This window comes from Podarcis melisellensis, assembly GCF_964234715.1.
Source record: "Podarcis melisellensis genome assembly, chromosome: 6".
NCBI classification, from domain to species: domain Eukaryota; kingdom Metazoa; phylum Chordata; class Lepidosauria; order Squamata; family Lacertidae; genus Podarcis; species Podarcis melisellensis.
In genome coordinates, this window is record NC_138538.1 from 87,040,234 (window position 1) to 87,060,229 (window position 19,996).

The 19,996-nt window shown below is 41.4% G+C and overlaps 2 protein-coding genes across 6 annotated transcripts in view; one reads left to right on the plus strand and one right to left on the minus strand.

Moving 5' to 3' along the window:
* The window catches only part of TRMT1L (tRNA methyltransferase 1L), a 23,298-nt gene extending 18,168 nt beyond the window's left edge, over nt 1-5,130 (plus strand). For all 4 annotated transcript variants that reach the window (XM_081914850.1, XM_081914852.1, XM_081914849.1 and 1 more), the window contains exon 17: nt 4,768-5,130. In XM_081914850.1, coding sequence (XP_081770976.1) covers nt 4,768-4,938 — 171 coding nt within the window. In that variant the 3' untranslated portion in view covers nt 4,939-5,130. The remainder of the gene's footprint in view (nt 1-4,767) is intronic.
* On the minus strand, nt 1,703-19,508 carry RNF2 (ring finger protein 2). 2 transcript variants are annotated; one of them, XR_014169295.1, is made up of 8 exons: nt 19,298-19,508; nt 9,242-9,330; nt 8,433-8,593; nt 6,438-6,653; nt 5,526-5,798; nt 5,137-5,308; nt 3,567-3,950; nt 1,703-3,458 (listed from the first exon to the last, which is right to left on the minus strand). XR_014169295.1 is itself a non-coding variant. In XM_081914942.1 (7 exons), the coding sequence occupies exons 2-7, from the start codon at nt 9,326-9,328 to the stop codon at nt 3,849-3,851; spliced, it is 1,011 nt and encodes a 336-aa protein (XP_081771068.1). In that variant the 5' UTR covers nt 9,329-9,330; nt 19,298-19,508; the 3' UTR covers nt 1,703-3,848. The 2 variants fall into 2 exon arrangements, 1 of the variants encoding a protein (XP_081771068.1); XM_081914942.1 differs by having other exon boundaries at nt 1,703-3,950.
* Nucleotides 19,509-19,996: the final 488 nt, after the last annotated feature.

Genomic DNA, 19,996 nt, shown 5'->3' on the forward strand with positions numbered 1-19,996 from the left:
GTACCAGCTGCAAGTATTAGCTATTGCAGTATTGTCTTGCACACTCTTCTAATAATCTCTTGACCTTTTAGATTTATAAAAAGGGGGTGCTGAAGAAGAGGAAGGAACAAAAAGTTTACTACAAATAAGACTAACCATTTTAATGTATATAAACAACTAGTCAAAAACAAAAATATTTTATAATTACTAGGACTAGTTTTAGGGCAGCAACCTGAAATTAAACTACAATAGAAAAGTAAAGCTATTTCTTTGACTTTCGAACTCCCTCCCTTTTGTATATTTACCAAGAAAATCAATAGATTTGTTTGCAATTCCAGTTTTTAGGGATTTATGCATATAAAAGTATTAACTATGACATTAGGAAGTTTTATTACTGAAAAGTATGTTAAGATGTGACTGATGTTGGTTTGTATTTGAAGTTTGTACTAAGAAGGCATATTCTTCATATGTTTTTTAATGTAATAGTGATGATGTATATAATGTATTGCGGTTTTATTTATATGGTTCTTTCAGTAAGTACTCTTGACATCACCAAAATGTGTTGAATGTATTTTATAAAAATCATATTTTCGATACCATTTTGAGGCTTTGCCCGTGTTTGGTGCTGCCCCCTTTTTTCCTTTGAGTGTAAATACTCAGATCAGGATTTCCTCTCCATTTTTACATTTAGTACTGCAGCACCTTTCATGGACTGCTTCATTTGGTTAAGTTATTTTAGTGTTCTAACTTTTCTTATATTATACAAAATTACAACTAGATTAGTTCTGGACACAGCTAGACATTTACTGAGGTTACTGATTTTAGTAGCGAAATAGTCATTCCAGAAAATCCAAGACTGGGTAAATTATGACTAATTCTAATTGAGAGGACATGCGAATATAGCAGCAGACTACAGTGGTACCTCAGAAGTCAAATAGACTCTGTTCTGGAAGTCTGTTCGACTTCCAAAATGTTCAGAAACCCAAGGCTTGGCTCTGGGATGCTCCTGCAGCCAATCGGAAGCAGTGTTGGATATTAGGGTTCCAAAGAACGTTCACAAACTGGAACTCTCACTTCCGGATTTGCAGCATTCAGGAGCCAAAATGTTTGACTTGCAAGGCATTTGTGAACCAAGGTACAACTGTACTTGTAAATACTCCAATATAAGCAGATGTTAATATTCAATTATTCATGGCTTCCCATGAACACCCATTTTCTGTTTTTGAAAGTAGATTTTATTTTAAAGAGGCAGTCCTTACGTGAAATGGCAGAGGATCCTTGCATGTACTTATGTGTCCATCCCTATAGGCAACTGCTCCAGAATGGAGTCACACTGGTAGTAGAATAGGAATAAAAACAAGTTATTTGACCCTCTCCTAAAGGCACAAACAGCGCACAAGAGCAGCAGCTCTAAACGCTCTTCTTAAATTACATTTAACACAGGAATGATGGGGTTATAAAAGGGTGCAGACAGCCTCACAAATCCAAGGGGTCAGTTCTTGGCTGGCCAGGGAGTAGATACATCTGCTCTACATCTTATTCCTCTCTGCAGTTTCTCCCACCTCCCTTGAGGTGTTCTGTGTGTGTGCGTGTGCCCCTTGAAGTCCAAGAATCACAGCATTCAAAAGGTTCTGCTTGTGAAAGTGTGGCAGTAACAAACATGCAGGTGCAACATGTTCTGATGTGTGTAATTAGTCACAGTACTAAAGTCACAGAGCAATGGTTTGATCAAAACAGCTACTTTATGTATTAAAGTAAATATAAATACTTAGTGAATTCACTGTAACATGGAAGTAAAAATTCACATTCTCCCACACTAAGCTGGGACCACCACACATCCCCTAGGTAGATAAGCTTTCAGAATTTTACAGACACTTCATCTGCTTACAGGGTAAATCACAATGCAGATTTGTTTCTCTGCAGGTATTTGCCCATACAAAACCTTTTTTTTTTTCACATAAAAACAAACCTGGTTATATTTAGTGGACATGCACTAGCAATCTATATAAATTGTACATTACACCAAATATACTGAACAAAACCAAAACAGGCATGGTACAACTTCCCTTCCCACCCCAGACTTCTAGTGATTGTAAGTTTCATGGCACAAACTACTAGCATAATTTCGGAATGTCTGATATTGAAGAGATATTCATAACGGGAGCATTTTACGACTGTTTTCTCCTATGGCAGTGCTAAAAGGAAGTTAAGAGCAGAAAGCCATGTTTCCTCCTAAGGTCTTCCTAAAAGGCCAGTATATTAAGGGAAAGCACGACACTTGAGTGTGCAGTTTTGAAGTTCAACCCTAATTAAGAACATTCCCTTTCCCAATACAAAAGGCAAATATCTATATACTGCAGTGGGAATGGAAGGATTACAGTGGAATAAAGTGATCTTCGTCCTTACAGAATGGTGGCACTCTTCACTACAGTGGAACCTTGTATTACGTACCATCCCCCTTGTGAACGCTGCGTGTTACGAGCTCAGCTAACCCAGAAGTAGATGCTCCCAGTTGCGACTTTTGCCCCGGGATGTGAGCAGAAGTCGCGCACTGGCAGGCGCCATTAGCGAAAGCACACCTCATGTTACGAGCGGTTTCGGGTTGAAAACGGACCTCCGGAACGAATTAAATTCTTAACCGGAGGTACCACTGTTTATGATAATTATGCTCAAAATGATAAACTACTGATGCACACAGCAACCAACAACTGAAAGCATGCCCAAGTGAAATTTAAAAATGGAAATACATTTTATTTATTAAGATTGCAAGTGCCAAGTGTTGTTAATATGGCTAATAAATAATAGTTTTGAAGAGCTTTCTCTCTCATTGTTCTGCAAAAGATTTTGTGCCTTTTACTTTAAAACACTGAAGATTCCACATCAATAATCCCACAAATTTATAAGGTGTGCGGGTATAGAGGGATGTTTGCCTTACCTTTAGTTAGTTACTTGATATTGAAACCACCTGAGCTAGTATCAAGGGTTACTAGTTCTAAAATGTATCAGTACTCATGGTTTCCCCCCTTATCGGGCCAATGCATACGTTATAACACTAGCTTCACACAGCATAGTGGAATTGTGAGCCAGCCTCAGAAATCTACAGTCCCTCCCCCTCACTCCTAAACTGTTAATCAGTACATTAACACCAAAATTAACCTTTGTTAAAGTTAACTATGGTTCTCTTAATGTGAAGTGTGTTTCTGGTTACCCTAACTTAAGAAAGGCAGAGAAAGAAGAATTGCACCAGGGCTGATGGGAAAGTACGCATTCCCTGGTTTGCTGCCTATGTGGAAAGAACTGGTGTTACAAGTAGCTATTTTAAATTTAACAAATGGAACAACTCATTACATGAACAACGTGTAAGAGTTCACTTACTGCCCTGAATATCCCTTCTGGCCCCCAGCATCAGCAGTTCCTTTAGCATCACAAGTAGCCAGTTTATCAGCAAGCCTACTCTGGCCATATGTGCTTTAACATTGCTGTAGGGAAAAGAGTATGTTACAACCAACTCTGTTGCCTCTTGTCAACACTTCTCAAGGTGCTAGTACAAGTCTGCCAATGTGAAGCCCGTCAGCATGAACACATACCCCTAGGGAATCTTTGCTGCACCTAAGAGCGTGCACATGGAACAAGAGCTACCAAATCAAAAAAGCAGATTGGACAGCAATGGTGGAATGTACAGATCAGTCCTCCAGGGGGCAGGGAAATATATACAAGTATCACACCAAATACTGCCTAATAAGGGTTTTCATCAAGGAATCCAAGTCTCGAAGCAGTTCTCCATGATGCAGAAGATGGTGTTTCGCTTATTTAAAGTAAACCAAAGCTATAAAAGCCATTACAGTTCCAACTCAAAGCCTTTGTCAGTCTTATTTGTGTTCCTTTGTTGGTGCATAGTACAGCTCCATGGGCTTATTCACTTTCCAGTACTTTTCACTGACCAGCTCCAAGGAAAAGGAGCCATTTAAAACCTAAAGACAAAGTCAGAATTAGTGCCAAAATCAGAAACTAAGCCAGTGTTTGCTGCCACTTGAAAATGAATAGAAGACATAGCTAGGAAAATAACAAAACATTTGACAAACCACGGCTTGCAAACAGCATTAAAGAGACAGTGTGTTTAGGCACAGGAATCTATAAATAGTCTAATATAATCCAGATGTCAATTCCACTCCCAATTCCAAAGCAAGAAGCAGCTACAAATACAGTTAAGACGCTTTGCTGTATTTTGACACGTCTACAGTTCTTTTACAAAATGATTCTTGCTAGCAGAATAGGGCATATACTACCCCAGTAATTAGGTACCTGTTTACCTGCGGAAAGCAGTTAAATAACTACAGCTAAGCTTACTTTGTTAAACTCAGGGTGGGAAACTGCCCCAAAGCTCTCCGGGCTCTATAGCAGCCCGAATGCAGAGAAATTACATCGCAATCCTTTTCTAACAAAGACCCATTTCATTTGTCCTTCCTTCAATAGGTTAAAAACAGCATGGTGGGCAGGGAGAAGCCGTGTGCATGTAAATCTGTGGTGGTGACCACACCCACTTTGGCCACTTCCAAATCCCAAGAGGGGATGCAGACCCTGGTCTCAAAAAACTACACAAATAAGGATAGGCTCAAAGATGAGCACTTGTTAGTAACCATTCAGAAAGCATTCCAGATGAGCAGAGATTTGAATCTGGGATTTCTTCAAATCCAAGCTCAACACCCCAGCTGCTATATACCACATGCTCTCTTTAAGCAGTATGACCATGTAATTATTTTATACCAATGTTGTGCTTATTTTTCCTAGTTCACAGGCCCACTTCATACAAGTTGCTTGATCAGCCTCAAGAGGAACAGAAGTACATCAAAATCCTATTCAGAAATTCCGCACATTCTCCCTTTTAAGTCATTTGCCATAGCAGATCCATCTCTGACATCAACAGGGCAAGCAAAGGGGTGCCTAGGCATGCTCACCTGAACACAAGTAGGTGCCCCTTTGTGGATGTTCGGGAGAGGATGCATGGCTTTGGCAGCAGAGCCAGGAGATGTGGTCTCGCTTCCCTTCCATGCATTTAGCCCTGTGCATGGAGAATTTCTCAATAGGACTCAGGTGTATCTTAAAGCTGTGACACTTTATTTTCTCCCAATTATGGTTTCAGCTGAATCAGCTACTCACAGTAAACTGGCCATTAGCTGTAGCAATATAAATTGTGTACTGCTTCTCACTGGCTGTTTCAAGATTCATCTGATTTGACTCTCCTTTGCTTCGGAGTTCTTCCAAGGCCAATCTCACAGCTAGGTACTTGGACAAGTGATCAACTGTGGCATTGCCAGAGGTCTTTATGTACCTGCAGCAAGAACAAAGACAACCCATGTAGAAAAATAAATGACTGCAATTGAAAAACATCCACAAGCAAAATGATCCAAAATATAAAGGGCAGCAACTGAGCACTTCCAAGAGCTTGTCCTGAATAATCAGATAGCACACACACCCCTTTGCAAAAGGCTAGATCACGAACATGTACACACCACCTTCTGAAAATAAGGACAAAAACCACTGCTTACCTTGTCTGTGCACTGTCATCATTTTCCATTAGTGTCGGATGGGGTCGGAAAACTAGTTCTATTTCACTTGCACCATCCAATACTGGGTCTATGGCAACTGTCGTATTGTTATTATCCAATTCTAGCCCAGAATCATCGGAGGTTTTTGTCCTTTTGTTACTTGGCCCAGCTTCCTGATTACTGTGAGTTGAAGCATTACTACAATGCGAGCTGTCACCATTGTCTTCTGCTCCACTGCCATTCTCGATCGGTTGCTTCTTGCCTCTCTGTAACCTAAGAAGCATACAAAATATATTCAAGTAAGTCATGCAACCTCTTCACTTTCAAAGACCTCACACAAGCTATCAAATATATGAATAAGACTCCCATGATCAAACTGCCAGCTGACACAATCAATGCAGAACCACCGTTTAGCATGTTCCACTATGGAAGAATTAAGTTTCTCAGATCCAAAAAAAACCATTCATATGGAACTGAAGCACAGTGCAAGAATGCCAAGTGTAGAAAGGCATGACTGGTGCAGAAATGGATTCTAGAACTGTAGAAAAGCATGACTGGTGCAGAAATGGATTCTAGAACCCCAGATATCATTAAAACAGGTTTCTGTTTTCCTGCAAAAGCTCATTAAATGAAACGAGCTTACTAAGTTTAGTCTGTCATCTTCCAATTATAGACAAAAATAGACAGGATCATACATAACACACATTAATCTGCCTTGCAGAATAGGAACCATTTAGCTCACTTCTCTCTACTTGTAACAGCAGTTCTCAAAACCTAAACAAGTATCTCTCACAACTCTGGTAGCATAATTTTTAAACTGAAAACATGGGTTTGAGATTGAAAACCCAATCACTAAGCTGCACCTCCCCACACCCTCCAATTTCTAACTCCCGATTACTTGGAGTCTCTTACCTGTTCAGGGCTTGGATTTTCAGACCCTCCTCAATGCTGTGGCTCAGAGCCTGCTGGTTATTGTGCTTACTGATCCTTGCTAGAACTCTCTCCTGATGGGCTTCATATTCATCACGACTTGGATAAATTTTACTGATAAGGGCATCAAAGTTTGGGTCCGGTCTCAGTGACCTCTTAGAAACAAGCTTTTTACGGCAAGTAGGGCATTCTTTGTTTCTAAGAAGAGAAAAGGAGAAAAGCAGTTCTACAAGTATGCTCTTCATATCATGCTTTGTAACAGTCTGCAGTCTTGATTAGTCCCTTCTTACTGAAATATGACTTACCAAACCGTTGCCATATTGGATACAGTCACAAACCAGTTTTGGACAACACACAATTCAAGCCCCTGATGCAAACAGATTTGTTATACTCACTTCACAGTTGCTTCTTTTCAGTTACTACTCTTCAGTTAGATGTTACAGGTTTCTTGACTAGTTGGTAAAGGCTAAGCTTATTTCGAGGTATTTCACTTCAGTTCCTTAACTTAGCTGTTGAGTTATTACAGCTAATCCCTCATTAGGTGGGGAATGAGAATAAAGAGACACAATTCCTTACACGTCCCCTTCTCGGTCAGAAAAAAAACACCAAGAAGTTTCTTGCTGCCAGTGCAGTACCTGACTTGAACCAGAAGTTCTCTGGGTGACACTGAGTCAAGTCTCTATTCTACAAATTGGTTGAGATGATAAATTGGGATGGGGCATCATGGCTATAGTCTTTGAGGGCGGAGAGTGGAAAATGCTGGAAGATTCTAGTTCATTTTAGAAGGTTCATTTCTGTTGTAAATATTGTTTTGACCAGGGGTCAGCAAACTTCTTCAGCAGGGGGCCAGTCCAGTGTCCCTCAGACCTTGTGGGGGGCGAGACTATATTTGGGGGGGGGGGGAATGATGCAAGAGCACCATGAGCCCTGGTGGCTGCTTACCTGTGTCTTGCGAGCAGCAGGGGTTGGTGGTGGCGAAGGGACGATGAGTGGCGCATGAAAAGGCTCTGGAGAGAGGCTGCTTAAAATGGCGGCCGCTCAAGCGCTAGCGCTGCTGCTGGCACCAACAAAGCCCAGCCCCCTTCCTTCTCTAGGCAGGGCGGGGAGAAGCCTGGAGAAGGGAGGGAGGCGCCACTGCTGCCGTGTGAGGAAGACGGAAAGAACGCACACGCTGGTGATCCATGTGGTGATTCCCAGACCGTCTGCAGGCCAGATCCAGAAGGCAATTGGGCCTAATCCGGCCTGCGGGCCTTAGTTTGTCTACCCATGGTTTTGACTATCTGAAGGTCACGCTGAGCCAGGAGAGATAAATTTGTGCACTCAGCGAGCTGGTCATTCTCTTACTTTTGTTTGTACCTCACATGTTTGCAGTTTTTTCTCTGAAGTTTTGTGTGGGTGTGTGGGTGTGGGTGTGTGTGTAAAACAAAGCCCTTTTGCCTTTAGTAAACATTTTTCTTTGACCCAGCGTGTTTTATTACTACACGATGCATCCACTCCAAATATATGCTTCTGGGACTCCGCCATTCATCAGGACACAGAGCGCCTAGGAATTTTAGGATCCAATCCGTCAGGGGGAGCCATGCCCCGTAAACTCCTTGGAGGAAGGACAGAATAAAAATAAAGTACAGAGATACCTCAGGTTAAGTACTTAATTCGTTCTGGAGGTCTGTACTGAACCTGAAACTGTTCTTAACCTGAAGCAGCACTTTAGCTAATGGTGCCTTCTGCTGTTGGCACGGCGTCGGAGCACGATTTCTGTTCTCATCCTGAAGCAAAGTTCTTAACTTGAAGCACTATTTCTGGGTTAGTGGAGTCTGTAACCTGAAGCATATGTAACCCGAGGTACCACCTAAAGGTTTGTTTTTTTTGCAGGTTCTTTACATTTTACCCAGAATCCCAAGGTACTGCTCAAGTACTATAACCAATCCAGATAGAGGGGTTTTTTTATAAAAAAAAATCTTGTATCACCATACTTACCCACTTCTCAGGGCTGTGATGATACAATCAGCACAAAAACGATGCAGACATTCCTTAGTAGTCATGGTGTTCTTCAACATATCCAAACAAATGGGACACATCAGCTCACTGTGGAGGCTTCGTGGTGACACCACTATTTCCAAGCCATCTGTTATTGCTTCCTAATGATAAAAGTTAAATAGAGTTGGTGCTGACCTTTAAAGCCCTAAACGGCCTCGGTCCAGTATATCTGAAGGAGCGTCTCCACCCCCATTGTTCTACCCGGACACTGAGGTCCAGCTCCGAGGGCCTTCTGGCGGTTCCCTCACTGCATGAAGCCAAGTTACTGGGAACCAGGCAGAGGGCCTTCTCGGTAGTGGTGCCCTCCCTGCAGAATGCCCTCCCACCAGATGTCAAAGAGAACAACAACTACCAGACTTTTAGAAGACATCTGAAAGCAGGCCTGTTTAGGGAAGCTTTTAATGTTTGATGTATTACAGTATTTTAATTTTTTTTTTGAAGCCGCCCAGAGTGGCTGGGGAAGCCCAGCCAGATGGGCAGGGTATAAATAATAATATAATAATAATAATAATAATAATAATTATTATTATTATTATTCTCAAGCAATTGTTTCCTGTTCAAGCTGAAGTTGCTATTTTTTAAAATGCCTCATAATAATAATAATGAAAAACATTTCCTCTTTATTTCTGGCAAATGCAAATAAGATTTGAGTTTTGTTGTAATGCTCTAGCTGATAAATTAACATTTTGGAGGGCAGTGGGCATTCACATCTTTTGTTTTTTTAAAAAAACACAACAACTCTTTAGTACCTGAGGTGTTCTTTGAAGTTCATACAAGCTGAGCTCCCATGTTTTGCTCAAAGGCTGCGTTCCATTTGTCTGCACAGCCTGAGACATGGCTAGAAGAAAAGAGAAACATGAAAATCAAGCATTTTAAGAGGTCCTGCAGATTGGGCATTTTCACAGGTGGACTCATATTTCACCAGACAGGTCAGCAGACTACACCCCTCAAGCCACTTCCAGTTCATTTCTCACTCATTTCCATTTCACATGAAAAGTAGCAAATATATGGCGCCTCTGGATGAACATAATGGAGCACATGTCAAGAGTTCAGAAGCTGCAGTTAGATCTTCCTCCCTTTAAAAAACAATATACAGACAAGAGGTCTTGGCCTAGTCTTCTGAGTAAAGCTATTTACTTTATGAAGTAAATGAGACTGAGACAGTGGAGCTCCGGAGACAGAGTGAAAATGACAGACCCCACCTTTGGGACTTTCTCACCCCTTTTACAGAGAGTCACATATCTGCAGAACAAGTCCCAACTTTTTTCTTTTTTACATCCCAGGAAGATGGGAAATTGCCCAAATTCAACATCATTCACACCCAACAGTTTTTCTAGTCGTACATTTTCATTTCATCATTAAAACCAAATAGAAGTAAAAATGACTGCACCTGACCACAGTCATACAATTATACATGCCTACTGCATATTCAGGTACATATCCAATCAGCATTTGATTATATCTTTATTTTTATACTGGAATGCAGTACAGTATTAATCTGCAGATACAGACACAGAGAGAAAGGTTGGAATGTAAAAGTATATAATAATAGAATCAATTTTCTAATGTACCCCATATTTGACACCGTGCAACTTTCTAAGCTGTCTAGAACTGCTTAACTCCCATTTGTTGGTATATTACTCCTCTACCCACACCATGTGTAATTAAGTCAAACAAAGTATTTTTCCAATATCTTTCCATAGAAAGTAATTTTGAAATCTGCGAACCCTATCAAAACCCTTCAAGGCAGCTAATTAGCAAAGTCTTCCATAAACATTTAGAAACACAATGTGATTCTCATTGCTTCCAGGGGTCTGCATAGTACTGTGTGGAGTAAGAGACCAACCCAGCCCCTTTGCTCTGTTCCAGAAGACTTGGGAAGGTCTGGGATCATTGTCTCACTTCCTCCTTAAAGCCAGGCCCTGCCAGAAGCAGCCTGTCTCTCATCACTTCTCATAAGAAGCAACAGAAATCATGCCAGGCCTTCATGAAGGAGTCTTGCCACTTTTGACCACTCAAGAGTCAGTGTGAAGTGGAATAATGACCCATTCTTCCCTCAGGTCCAATGGAAGCGGAAATCAAGTTTTAGCTGTTCTTAGTAGTAAATAGTAGCTAGTTGAGAATATGCATTGCAATCGGCAGGTATCTGCCTTCCTCACGTTCTTCTGCAGACGTTAGATGACTTGTGGCTGGCTATCAAGTGTAGCCAAAACTGTGGGCCCCCAAGTGAGCAAGAAGTCAATATTCCTAGGTGAACCAACTGGCCAATACTAAGTCCTCATCTTGTTCCCTTGCTGCATTTGAAGCGATAGTAGGATTGCCTCTACTATTACGAAGACATATACCAGCTAACAAGCAACTTCTACAAACTAGTAACACTGCTGTGTTTGTTCCTTTTTAATTTCCAGCCCAACTAAAGTGGTTTAGAGTCCAAAGCACTGCATATTGTTTCCATTTCAGATTCCATTTCATTCTTTATTAGCTCCTCTTTCCTATCAATGTTGAACACTGATTATCTACAGAAAATACTAATATACTGCTGCAGCTGTCTCCAATATTATAACTAATAGGCACGGTGGAATTTCTTATGTCAAGGCAGAAAATTAAGAACATGTTTATGGCATTAAGTGTCACTAAGCCATAATAAGGTTATTATATTTGTCAGCAGAAACTAATAAGTTTTAATAAGGTCATTAGAGCTACACATTTTCTATCACACAAATATGCAAACATCTTCCATGAAGATGTGCTTAATTTATAAAAAATTATCAGCTGACAGATTTTATAAAAATATAAATGTCCCTTAAGCTGCAAAGTTGAAATAAGATTCAGTTTTTGAACATCATTAATTTTAAAATATTATTTGTATATGCCCAGAACTCCAGCAGATCCCCAAATCCTATTGCAATACACTGCCACTATATTGTGTAAAGGAGTCTAGTTACTGCAACAGTCATTTGTCAGGCTTCTCTTATTTCAAGTAATGGAAGGATGAAAACCCTCACATTATTAGCAACTAGCAAGCACATAACCAGTGCTGCTCAGGAAGTCTAAGAAACCAAAAATATCAGTGCCGTTTTTAAAGGTTCAGTTCACCCTTGTAGTTCAAAATAATGCCCAACTGTATCCAAAGAATAACTTGCTCCTTGATCTCTGGAACCATTGTGAAAAAATTGGTTACAGTATCGTTAACAGATGTCCAAATGCATAATAAACAAACAAAACTTTCCAAATTATTTGGTATATTAAGGGAAGTGGAAGTGAGAGAATATGCAGAATGATCCTGTAAGTCTTGGGGCAGGACCCTAAAATAACCAGAATCTACAAGTGCGTCATGCAACAAAAACATTGCAATGTGGCATGTTTTCCTGCTCAGCTTGCCAGCCACTTCAGTCCTCCTTGCTTTCAATTACACCCACCCGTCTATCAGTATTTCATGTCCACCAAGAATGTTCAGTTCTCAGTGGGCTATTCTGGGGTCCCCAGCCCCAATGTTTATTTTTTCCTAAAATAGTGTTTACCTCTGGAAATCTTGGGATTTCCTCAACCTCTTTCTTGTACATCCCACTTCTCAGAGTGGGAGCCTACATTAGCTAGGTTACCTCATTACTTCAAATGCATCTAGCTTCCGAAGAGAGGCTTTCAACAGGTACTGAATGATTTAAAAAAAAAAAATGACAGTGTGGTGTATTTTTAAAAAAATCCTAGACAACATGGAAGCATTACATAGGAAAAAATAAGTAATTCTCAAACTTTTTCTTTTTAAACCCTAACCATAAATAAATTTTCTGTGAAATCTGTTTAGCAAACAGATTTGGTGACCTAGCACTCAGTCAAGAACGTTTTAAATTTCATTTTCCACACAACATATATCTTGGCTGAGGTTAGACTGTAGCAATTGCAGCACTTTTCGTGATTTGATACAGACTGACCAGCTCTCTAAGAACTTTCTCTTGTTCCAAATTCTTCTAAAAACCTTTTACTACTCACAAGTGGGGTACAGCAAGATTGGAGGAATGCAACTCCTTCAATAAATCCACACTGTATCACGTTTCAAAAGCATTCAACATGATGTACTTGTGCCTCCAGAAAGCTTGTACACACTATCTCTTAATGTTAAGCGTGCATCATGGCTAATAATCAGCAATCTCCTTGACAGAACATGTCCAGCACCCCAAGGACACAAACAGATGTAAATTACCACAACTAGAACACTATGTTGCTTTGGCAGTTAGTTTAGCTGCAGCAACTACTCAGAGCAACACATGATGCGCGGCGGGGAGTGGGGGGGGAGAGAAGAGATAAGCTGACTGCCTGACTGGGTCTGAAAAAGTCCGCTGCAGATACACACCTCACTGTACTGATTGCTGCTAGGGACTAAGGGAGAAATGCTATGGTGCTGCAGAGCTTTTGTTTCCTTCCCACATTCCTCTTCTCAAAGCTCATGAAGCGCACACATTTTGATTATATTCTGAACTGTTGTTAATTTTGTTATTTCGTGTAAGCTGCCCTGCAAGTGGAAAACATTGTAGGGTATGGTATAAATGGCTTAAGTAAAATAAAGAACGGCCTCTTCATTTTCCATTTGCCTAGTTAGCCCCATGCCTGGAGAGAGAAACTATATTTGCTTTGTTAGGACCAATTCACATACCGTATGGGGCTCTCAGATCAGTTCCCAGTATAAAATATGCACACAGCGGCCTTTATTAAGTACATCCACATATGCAAGTTGTGCTCCTTGCTTTCAAGTATAAACAGTGACTGGGAAGCCTTCGGTTTTGTACATTTTGAAGAGGAGGGGAGGGAAGGTGCAATTTATATTATGGAAACCACAGTTAATGCTTCTTTTGTATGAAGTGACCCTTAAGCTTTTATTTATTACATATTATTATTAATCAAATTTGTATACCACTCTTAATTTGAAGATCACAGGATGGCGCACAACATAAAATTACAAAATAAGAACACAAAATGTGCAACAAAACAAAATGAAAGCAAGCCAATAACCCCTGCTTCCACAACCACATTTAAAAAGGCATAGTTTGTTTAATCTGCCAAAGGCCTGGTTATAGAGAAACATTTTTGCCCGGTGCCTAAAGAAACACTGGGCTAATTAAACAATCTATGGTGGCAACTCTAATTACCCATGCCAAATTTATTTGAATTCTGCTCTACCTTCAGTCATGATCAATTTGCCTGTAACAACTGTCCTACTGACCTGACCTACTCATACAAACACCAACTTCTCTTTTTTCCATTGAATGTCAAAGCCAAATGTGAAAAGCAGTAAACCATTCAAGACTGAACCACTTATTTCTCCCAATTAGTTCATAATGGTTGGACAGGTAGATAGGCAAGATACTGTATTTTTGCTGTTTAACACACACAAGTGAAAGAAATGTGTCTGCATTCTAGATTTATGTGATTCGGGAGGATGAAAGCAAGAGAAGATTGTGAAACCTTTCAGACAAGACTACATATTCTGCATCCACTGCACCAGCAAATATTTCCCCATTATGTTATAATTCATAAATTTTTACAGAACAGTTTTAATGAAGTGGAGAGCTAAATCATGCCCATTTATTTCAACAAGCAGTTGTATGATGACAGTAACAAAAATGCTTTGAATATGTTTTAATCACCTTTCTATTTTTAAAGGGAAGTGAACAATAAAAAACAACTAATCATAAAAAATCCAGAAAAAGAGAACAAATACCATTGTACCAATTTAAATGACAGTAAAATGGACCACAGGGTAGTGCCATCCTGTTCTTGATAGCAAAATTATACTGTCTTGATACCACACTGAATCTTTCTGCATTTCGTTTTGGAAGAGCCTTACTGGATGAAAAAAATATAGCTTGTAATTGTTTTCTTTAGAAGCAAGGGCAAGAGTGTAGCATTGATCAGTCACGATTTGTTTTGAACAGTCTCTCCCTCTCACTTCCAATACAGTCGTATCTCAGAAGTCGAACAGAATCCTTTCTGGAAGTCTGTTCAACTTCTGAAACATTTGACTTCCAAAGCGCAGCTTCTGATTGGCTGAAGGAAGCTCCTGCAGCCAATCGGAAGCAGCAGAAGCCCCGTCCGATGTTCAGAATCCAAAAGAATGTTCGAAAACCGGACACTCACTTCCAGTTTTCAATCCTTCAGGAGCCAAAACACTCGACTCCCAAGGCGTTCAGGAGGCAAGGTACGACTGTAGTTGAAGCACTTCTGTATTAGGACTGGAGGCACACCACTCTTGCACCTCTATTCTTTTAAGAAAGAGTACCTTGCCCCCAATAACCTCACATGCTGTTTCCCCCATAACTCACTTAATTGAGGAGAAGTAAAGATTCATGTAAAGCAGGAGTGAGGAACCTCAGGCTCGGGAACCAAATGTGGCCCCAAGTTTTTGTGCCTGCCTTTGTGACCCTTTATAGGCCATGCCTCCTCCCTAGACTACACCCCTCACTGGTCTGGTTCCACACACTCCTTCAAGTGCTCTTGTCTGGCTTTAATGTGTCCTGGAACTGTCATAATACCTCCTTTGTCGGAAACATAGCCAACTGTACATGATGGAATGCCACCCTCAGGTTGAAACTGGTGCCTGATATAATGAAAAAACCGACAAGATGCTTTGAAGAATATGGTTAATTCTCTTGCATCATGAGCATGTTTTTCCCATGGGAGAAATAAGACCTTTGAGAGATTTAGATTGGGGGAAATGGCTTTGGGTGAGGAGGGTGTCCCACAGGCACTGTGGAAAGTGATTAATCTTTTTGCATCATGGGCAACAGGGGCTGTCCTGCCCTTGTGGGCTCCCCAGAGAATGCTGGAATAGATGGCCCATTTTATCAAATCCAGCAAACCTCCTCTGTAGTACATTTGCCAATTAGCCATAAGTTATTAACTGAGCTTCCATGTTCACAGGCAGTATAGCTTTGGAAACAAACAGAGGGTAGGTCACTGTGAGAACGGCTTGACTAGATGGGCCCCCTTTGGCCAGACCCAGTTGCAGGGCACTTCTGAAATTCCTAAGTTTTGAGGATTGTTCCTTTCATGTCCTGCTTGGGGGCTTACCAGAAGCACTGAAAAGTAGGGTGCTGGGATAGGTTAATTCTTTTGCCCTTTTGCATCCTGAGAATGTTTTCCCCTTGTTAGAGGAAATGGTGAGCCGTAGGGAGGTTTACACCACCTCCAATCTGATTCTTCCCCACACATCTTTGAAATAGGGATGGCATCTTGGCTAGCTCACTGGTTGTATGGAAAATGCATCCGGAAGATAAAATATATCTAGGAGTTAGTGGTCTGGCATGGAGCCCTCCCTGCCTCTGTTCCTTCCCCCTCCTTCTCCTGTTAAGTTTTTAATGAGGAATGTTTTGAGAACAGCCTTAGATGTTCTGGGAACTTCACACCCCCACAGCTGCCTAATCAGTTTGGGAGGATAGTGCTGGGTACCTTCTCTCATGTTTGATATGTTTTGAGAAAGTGAGGCATTGGGAGGGGGTGGCTAATGGATGATCTCCAAGTAGCCAGTTTTGGAAGCCACACAGGCTGTTTATGCAGAGTTTCTCTGAAGCTCATGCATGGACTGATCGGCCGCAGGGCTGTGCAAACTGTGGCTACCTGGGGGAGTCACTTTGACACTTCTTGAGGGCTTCCAAGTGGCAGATTGAAGTGCTTACTTGATATGTATACATTGCTTGCTGTTTTAGAACAAAATCTTAGATCTTCTTACTCACTTGTGTATTTTGTATTGCTTCTGAATCTCATTTTAAAAGAACCACCTTGCCTTTGGCAAGACGCTGGTCAGATATTGTCAGCTGGGCACTATTATTTGACCACAGTCAAATATTTCATTAAGTTAATTATGCCTGAAGAATGGGCTCTCTGCCTACTTAGCACAAGTCACTTTTAAAGTGACACTTGCCCTTTCTTTGTAGCCACTGTTACTTTGCTTTATTCCTGTTTTAATTACATTGGGCAATATTCAACATTGTGCACATAGAGGACAAGCTCACACATGAATTCTTTTCCTCACCTTTCAGCCACCACTACCCCCATGAAAGCCTCCCTGGAGTCAGAGGAGAGACTTACCAGATGAGCTGTACACCACTGCAGTGAGAGAACGCCCCAAAATCTGATGGAAGGTAGTTTTGTACTCACAGGATTATTCCAATTTTGGAAGATTCCTCCACTCCTGCAACCCAGTATTTGATAAGTCCCTAGCAGTCCTCTGGAGTAGGTTTTTGTTTTTTTTAAAAGGGGGTACTGGGTGCTTCAGAGGGAGTAGGTGGTGCTGAGCCTCTTTGGCTGGCTGATTGGAAAGTCTGAGGTTCGAATCCACAAGACAGGTGAGCTCCCATTGCCCTATTCCATCTCCTGTCAAACTAGCTGTTCGAAAGCACACCAGTGCAAGTAGATAAATAGGTATTTTACTGGGGGCTTCATGGTAAGGATTCATTGCATGAGCTTGTATTCTACTTGTGCAGTGTTGAATGTCACCCAGACCCCTTTTTAAAAATTGAACTGTAGGTTGACACTGTTGTTCCAAGGTAAATTTCAAAGAGAAATTCAGCAAAACATTAACATTTATAAAAGGTAAAATTTGTTAAAGATTATAATAATGCATTAACTATAACATTTTATGGTTTTGTAATTAGCATAATGTATTAAACCTGTTGATTGATTGGTATAGGCAGGATATTGATTGGTATGGGCAGAGGTACAACATATTTTCTATGTGCTAGTGCTTTTTGACCATTATTTGAATGTTCAGTTGAGCAAATCCTTTTTTGAACAATCAAGCATTTAACCATGTAAATAGGGTTTTTTATATTACAAAAAAAAAAAACCCTGCAGGACATCCCATCACAAATCCCCTATCTCTGGTTCAACTACAAATGGTACTAGCTTTGGTATTGTGAAGAAAAAAAACCAGCACCACCTTAAATGAACACATTATCACAAAGCCATTTTACTCTTCTGATAAGCCTAGCGACACATAAATGAAATGACATCCTTGTCATATTGAAATACTTTTAGCACTTCTTCTAGTCTAGGTGCTCTGAGCTGGGACATCCCACATTGTCCTTGGGAATTCTGTGAGAACTCACAGGAGACATCCCTTTAAATTAGGGGCCTCTCTCGAGAAAGCATAGTTCTAACCTACCAAGGGAAACAAGAAATCAGCCAAGCAATGTTCTGCAAACAACATACAAGTCAAAACTCTTGACTCTTCCCTGTGTTTCCACCAACAGATACTCCAAAGGCACCCTTTAACACCTTCTGCTCACAAAGATGATGGGTGCCAAGCGAGATGCCACCCTAAAGCACACCTTTTCCTCTTTTAAAAAGACAGTGTACTCCTACGCATCCTCTGTCCACCTGAGAGCCCATGTACCACTGTTAGCTGCAAATACAGCATGATAAGTAAATAATTCCTCTAGAGATCTTCCCATTAATGCAACCAGGGGAACTGGGGCAGGGAGGGCAATGGGAGAGGGGGGCCAACATATTGGGGGCGCCTTTCCCAAAACACCATTGTATTGTGCATTTTTGTGTTTTTTATTCCAAATTCTTATGCTTGCAAACTGCCGGGAAATTTTCATATGAAGGGATTTGTACGAATTTAATCAATAAAAATTTAAATTTATTTTTTTTTAAATGAGACCACCATCTTCCTACCCCAATTATGATTTGCATCGGATCAGACTGTTCTAAGGCGTGCACGATCCTTCTGTTGTTTCTGCAGCTTCTAAACACCTTGTGTATTGTTAATATGGAAAGGCGGTATACAAATTAAAAGTGAAATGAAAATAACAATAATAATTTTTAAAAATGAAATAAAATTGAGGGGGCAGGGAGTGACAACCCTGCCAGGGACGGCAGGAAGAAAATCGCCCCAGCTCCTTTTCTCTCCCTTAAATGTTATTATTTTGGGAGAGTGGGTGGGTTAATGGCTAAAGAAGAAGAGGAGGAGGAGGGAAACCGCCTTGTGTATTGTTAACGCAGAAAGACAGTGTACAAATTGAAAGCAAAATGAAAATAATAATGGAATAAAATCGAAAGGGGGGGGGGGACGACCCTGCCAGGGACGGCAGGAAGAAAATCGCCCCTGCTCTTTTCCTCTCCCTTAAATGTTATTATTTTGGGAGAGTGGGCGGGTTAATGGCTAAAGAAAAAGAAGAGGAGGAGGAGGAGGAGGAAAACCGCCACAGAAAGGTGGCATACAAATTGAAAGCTAAATAATAATAATAATAATAATAATAATAATAATAATGAAATAAAGTCGAAAGGAGGGACAACCCTGCCAGGGACGGCAGGAAGAAAAGCGCCTCAACCTTTCTCTCTCTCTCTTCTTTAAATGTTCTTATTTTGGGAGAGTGGGCGGGTTAAGGTCTAAAGAAGAAGAGGAGAAGGAAAACCGCCTTGTGTATTGTTAACGCAGAAAGGCGGTATACAAATGGAAAGCGAAATAATAATAATAATAATGATGAAATAAAATCGAAAGGGGGCGGGGAGGGACAACCGCGACAGAGACGGCAGGAAGAAAAGCGCCTCAACCTTTTTCTCTCTCTCTCTTCCTTAAATGTTATTATTGGGGGGGGGGCGGGTTAATAACAGGAGAAGGAGAAAGACCGTGTGTGGAGGCGAGGAGCAAGCACCCCCACCCCCTTTACACCCGAGTAAACGTGCGCAGGATCCGCACCCCCCCAAAAAGGAGGCTTCTCCAGCTCCATGTGGGAGGGAGAGACAGCCCCCCCCAAAAAAAACACCCCAGCTGCGCCCCCCCTTTCCCTCCTCCGCCTTCTCCTCACCGGCCCCGCTGCTCGCCGCCTCTCGGTGTCCGGCCCGCTCCCTCCCCGCGGCTCGGCTCTCTCGCCCGTCGTCGTTGCCGCCGTCGGCGCCGCCGCCGCCTCCTCCTCCTCTCCCGGCAGCCAGGGCTGAGGCGAGTCGACAGCGGCCGCCCCAGCCCGCTTCTCCCACAGCCGACGCCGACGCCGCCTCCTCCTCTCCGCCTCAGCGAGCGACACAATATGGCGAGTCGCCGCCGCCGCAAAGGACTCTGGGAAGGGAAAGAAAAAAAGCGAGCGGGTGACTTGAAGGCGGGGGCGGGGCGGCTCCGGCGGAGCCACGCCCACCAAGCCCCGCCTTCCTCCGCCCCCGCCGCGCGCCTGGGTGGCGTCGCTTTGCGCTGTCGTTAGGCTAATTGGGCAAGTGCTGGACTTTGACAACATGCAGATTTTGGGGTGTGTTTTATATATAAAACACCAAAAAAATCTGCATGTTCTCAAAGTAAATATATAAATTTAATAGATTTCTTTTTTAAAATGCTTTTTATTGAATTTTTCCACAAACAAAATATATATCTTATAGATTTCTGAGGGTGCCTCCTTTTTCAAAAAAAAATCAATTTTAAAAAATTAATTTTCCATTTTATTTTATTTATTTTTTCATTTCAATAGCACTTTCTATTTTTAATAAAAATCTCTTTTTTAAAAAAAAAAATATTAAGT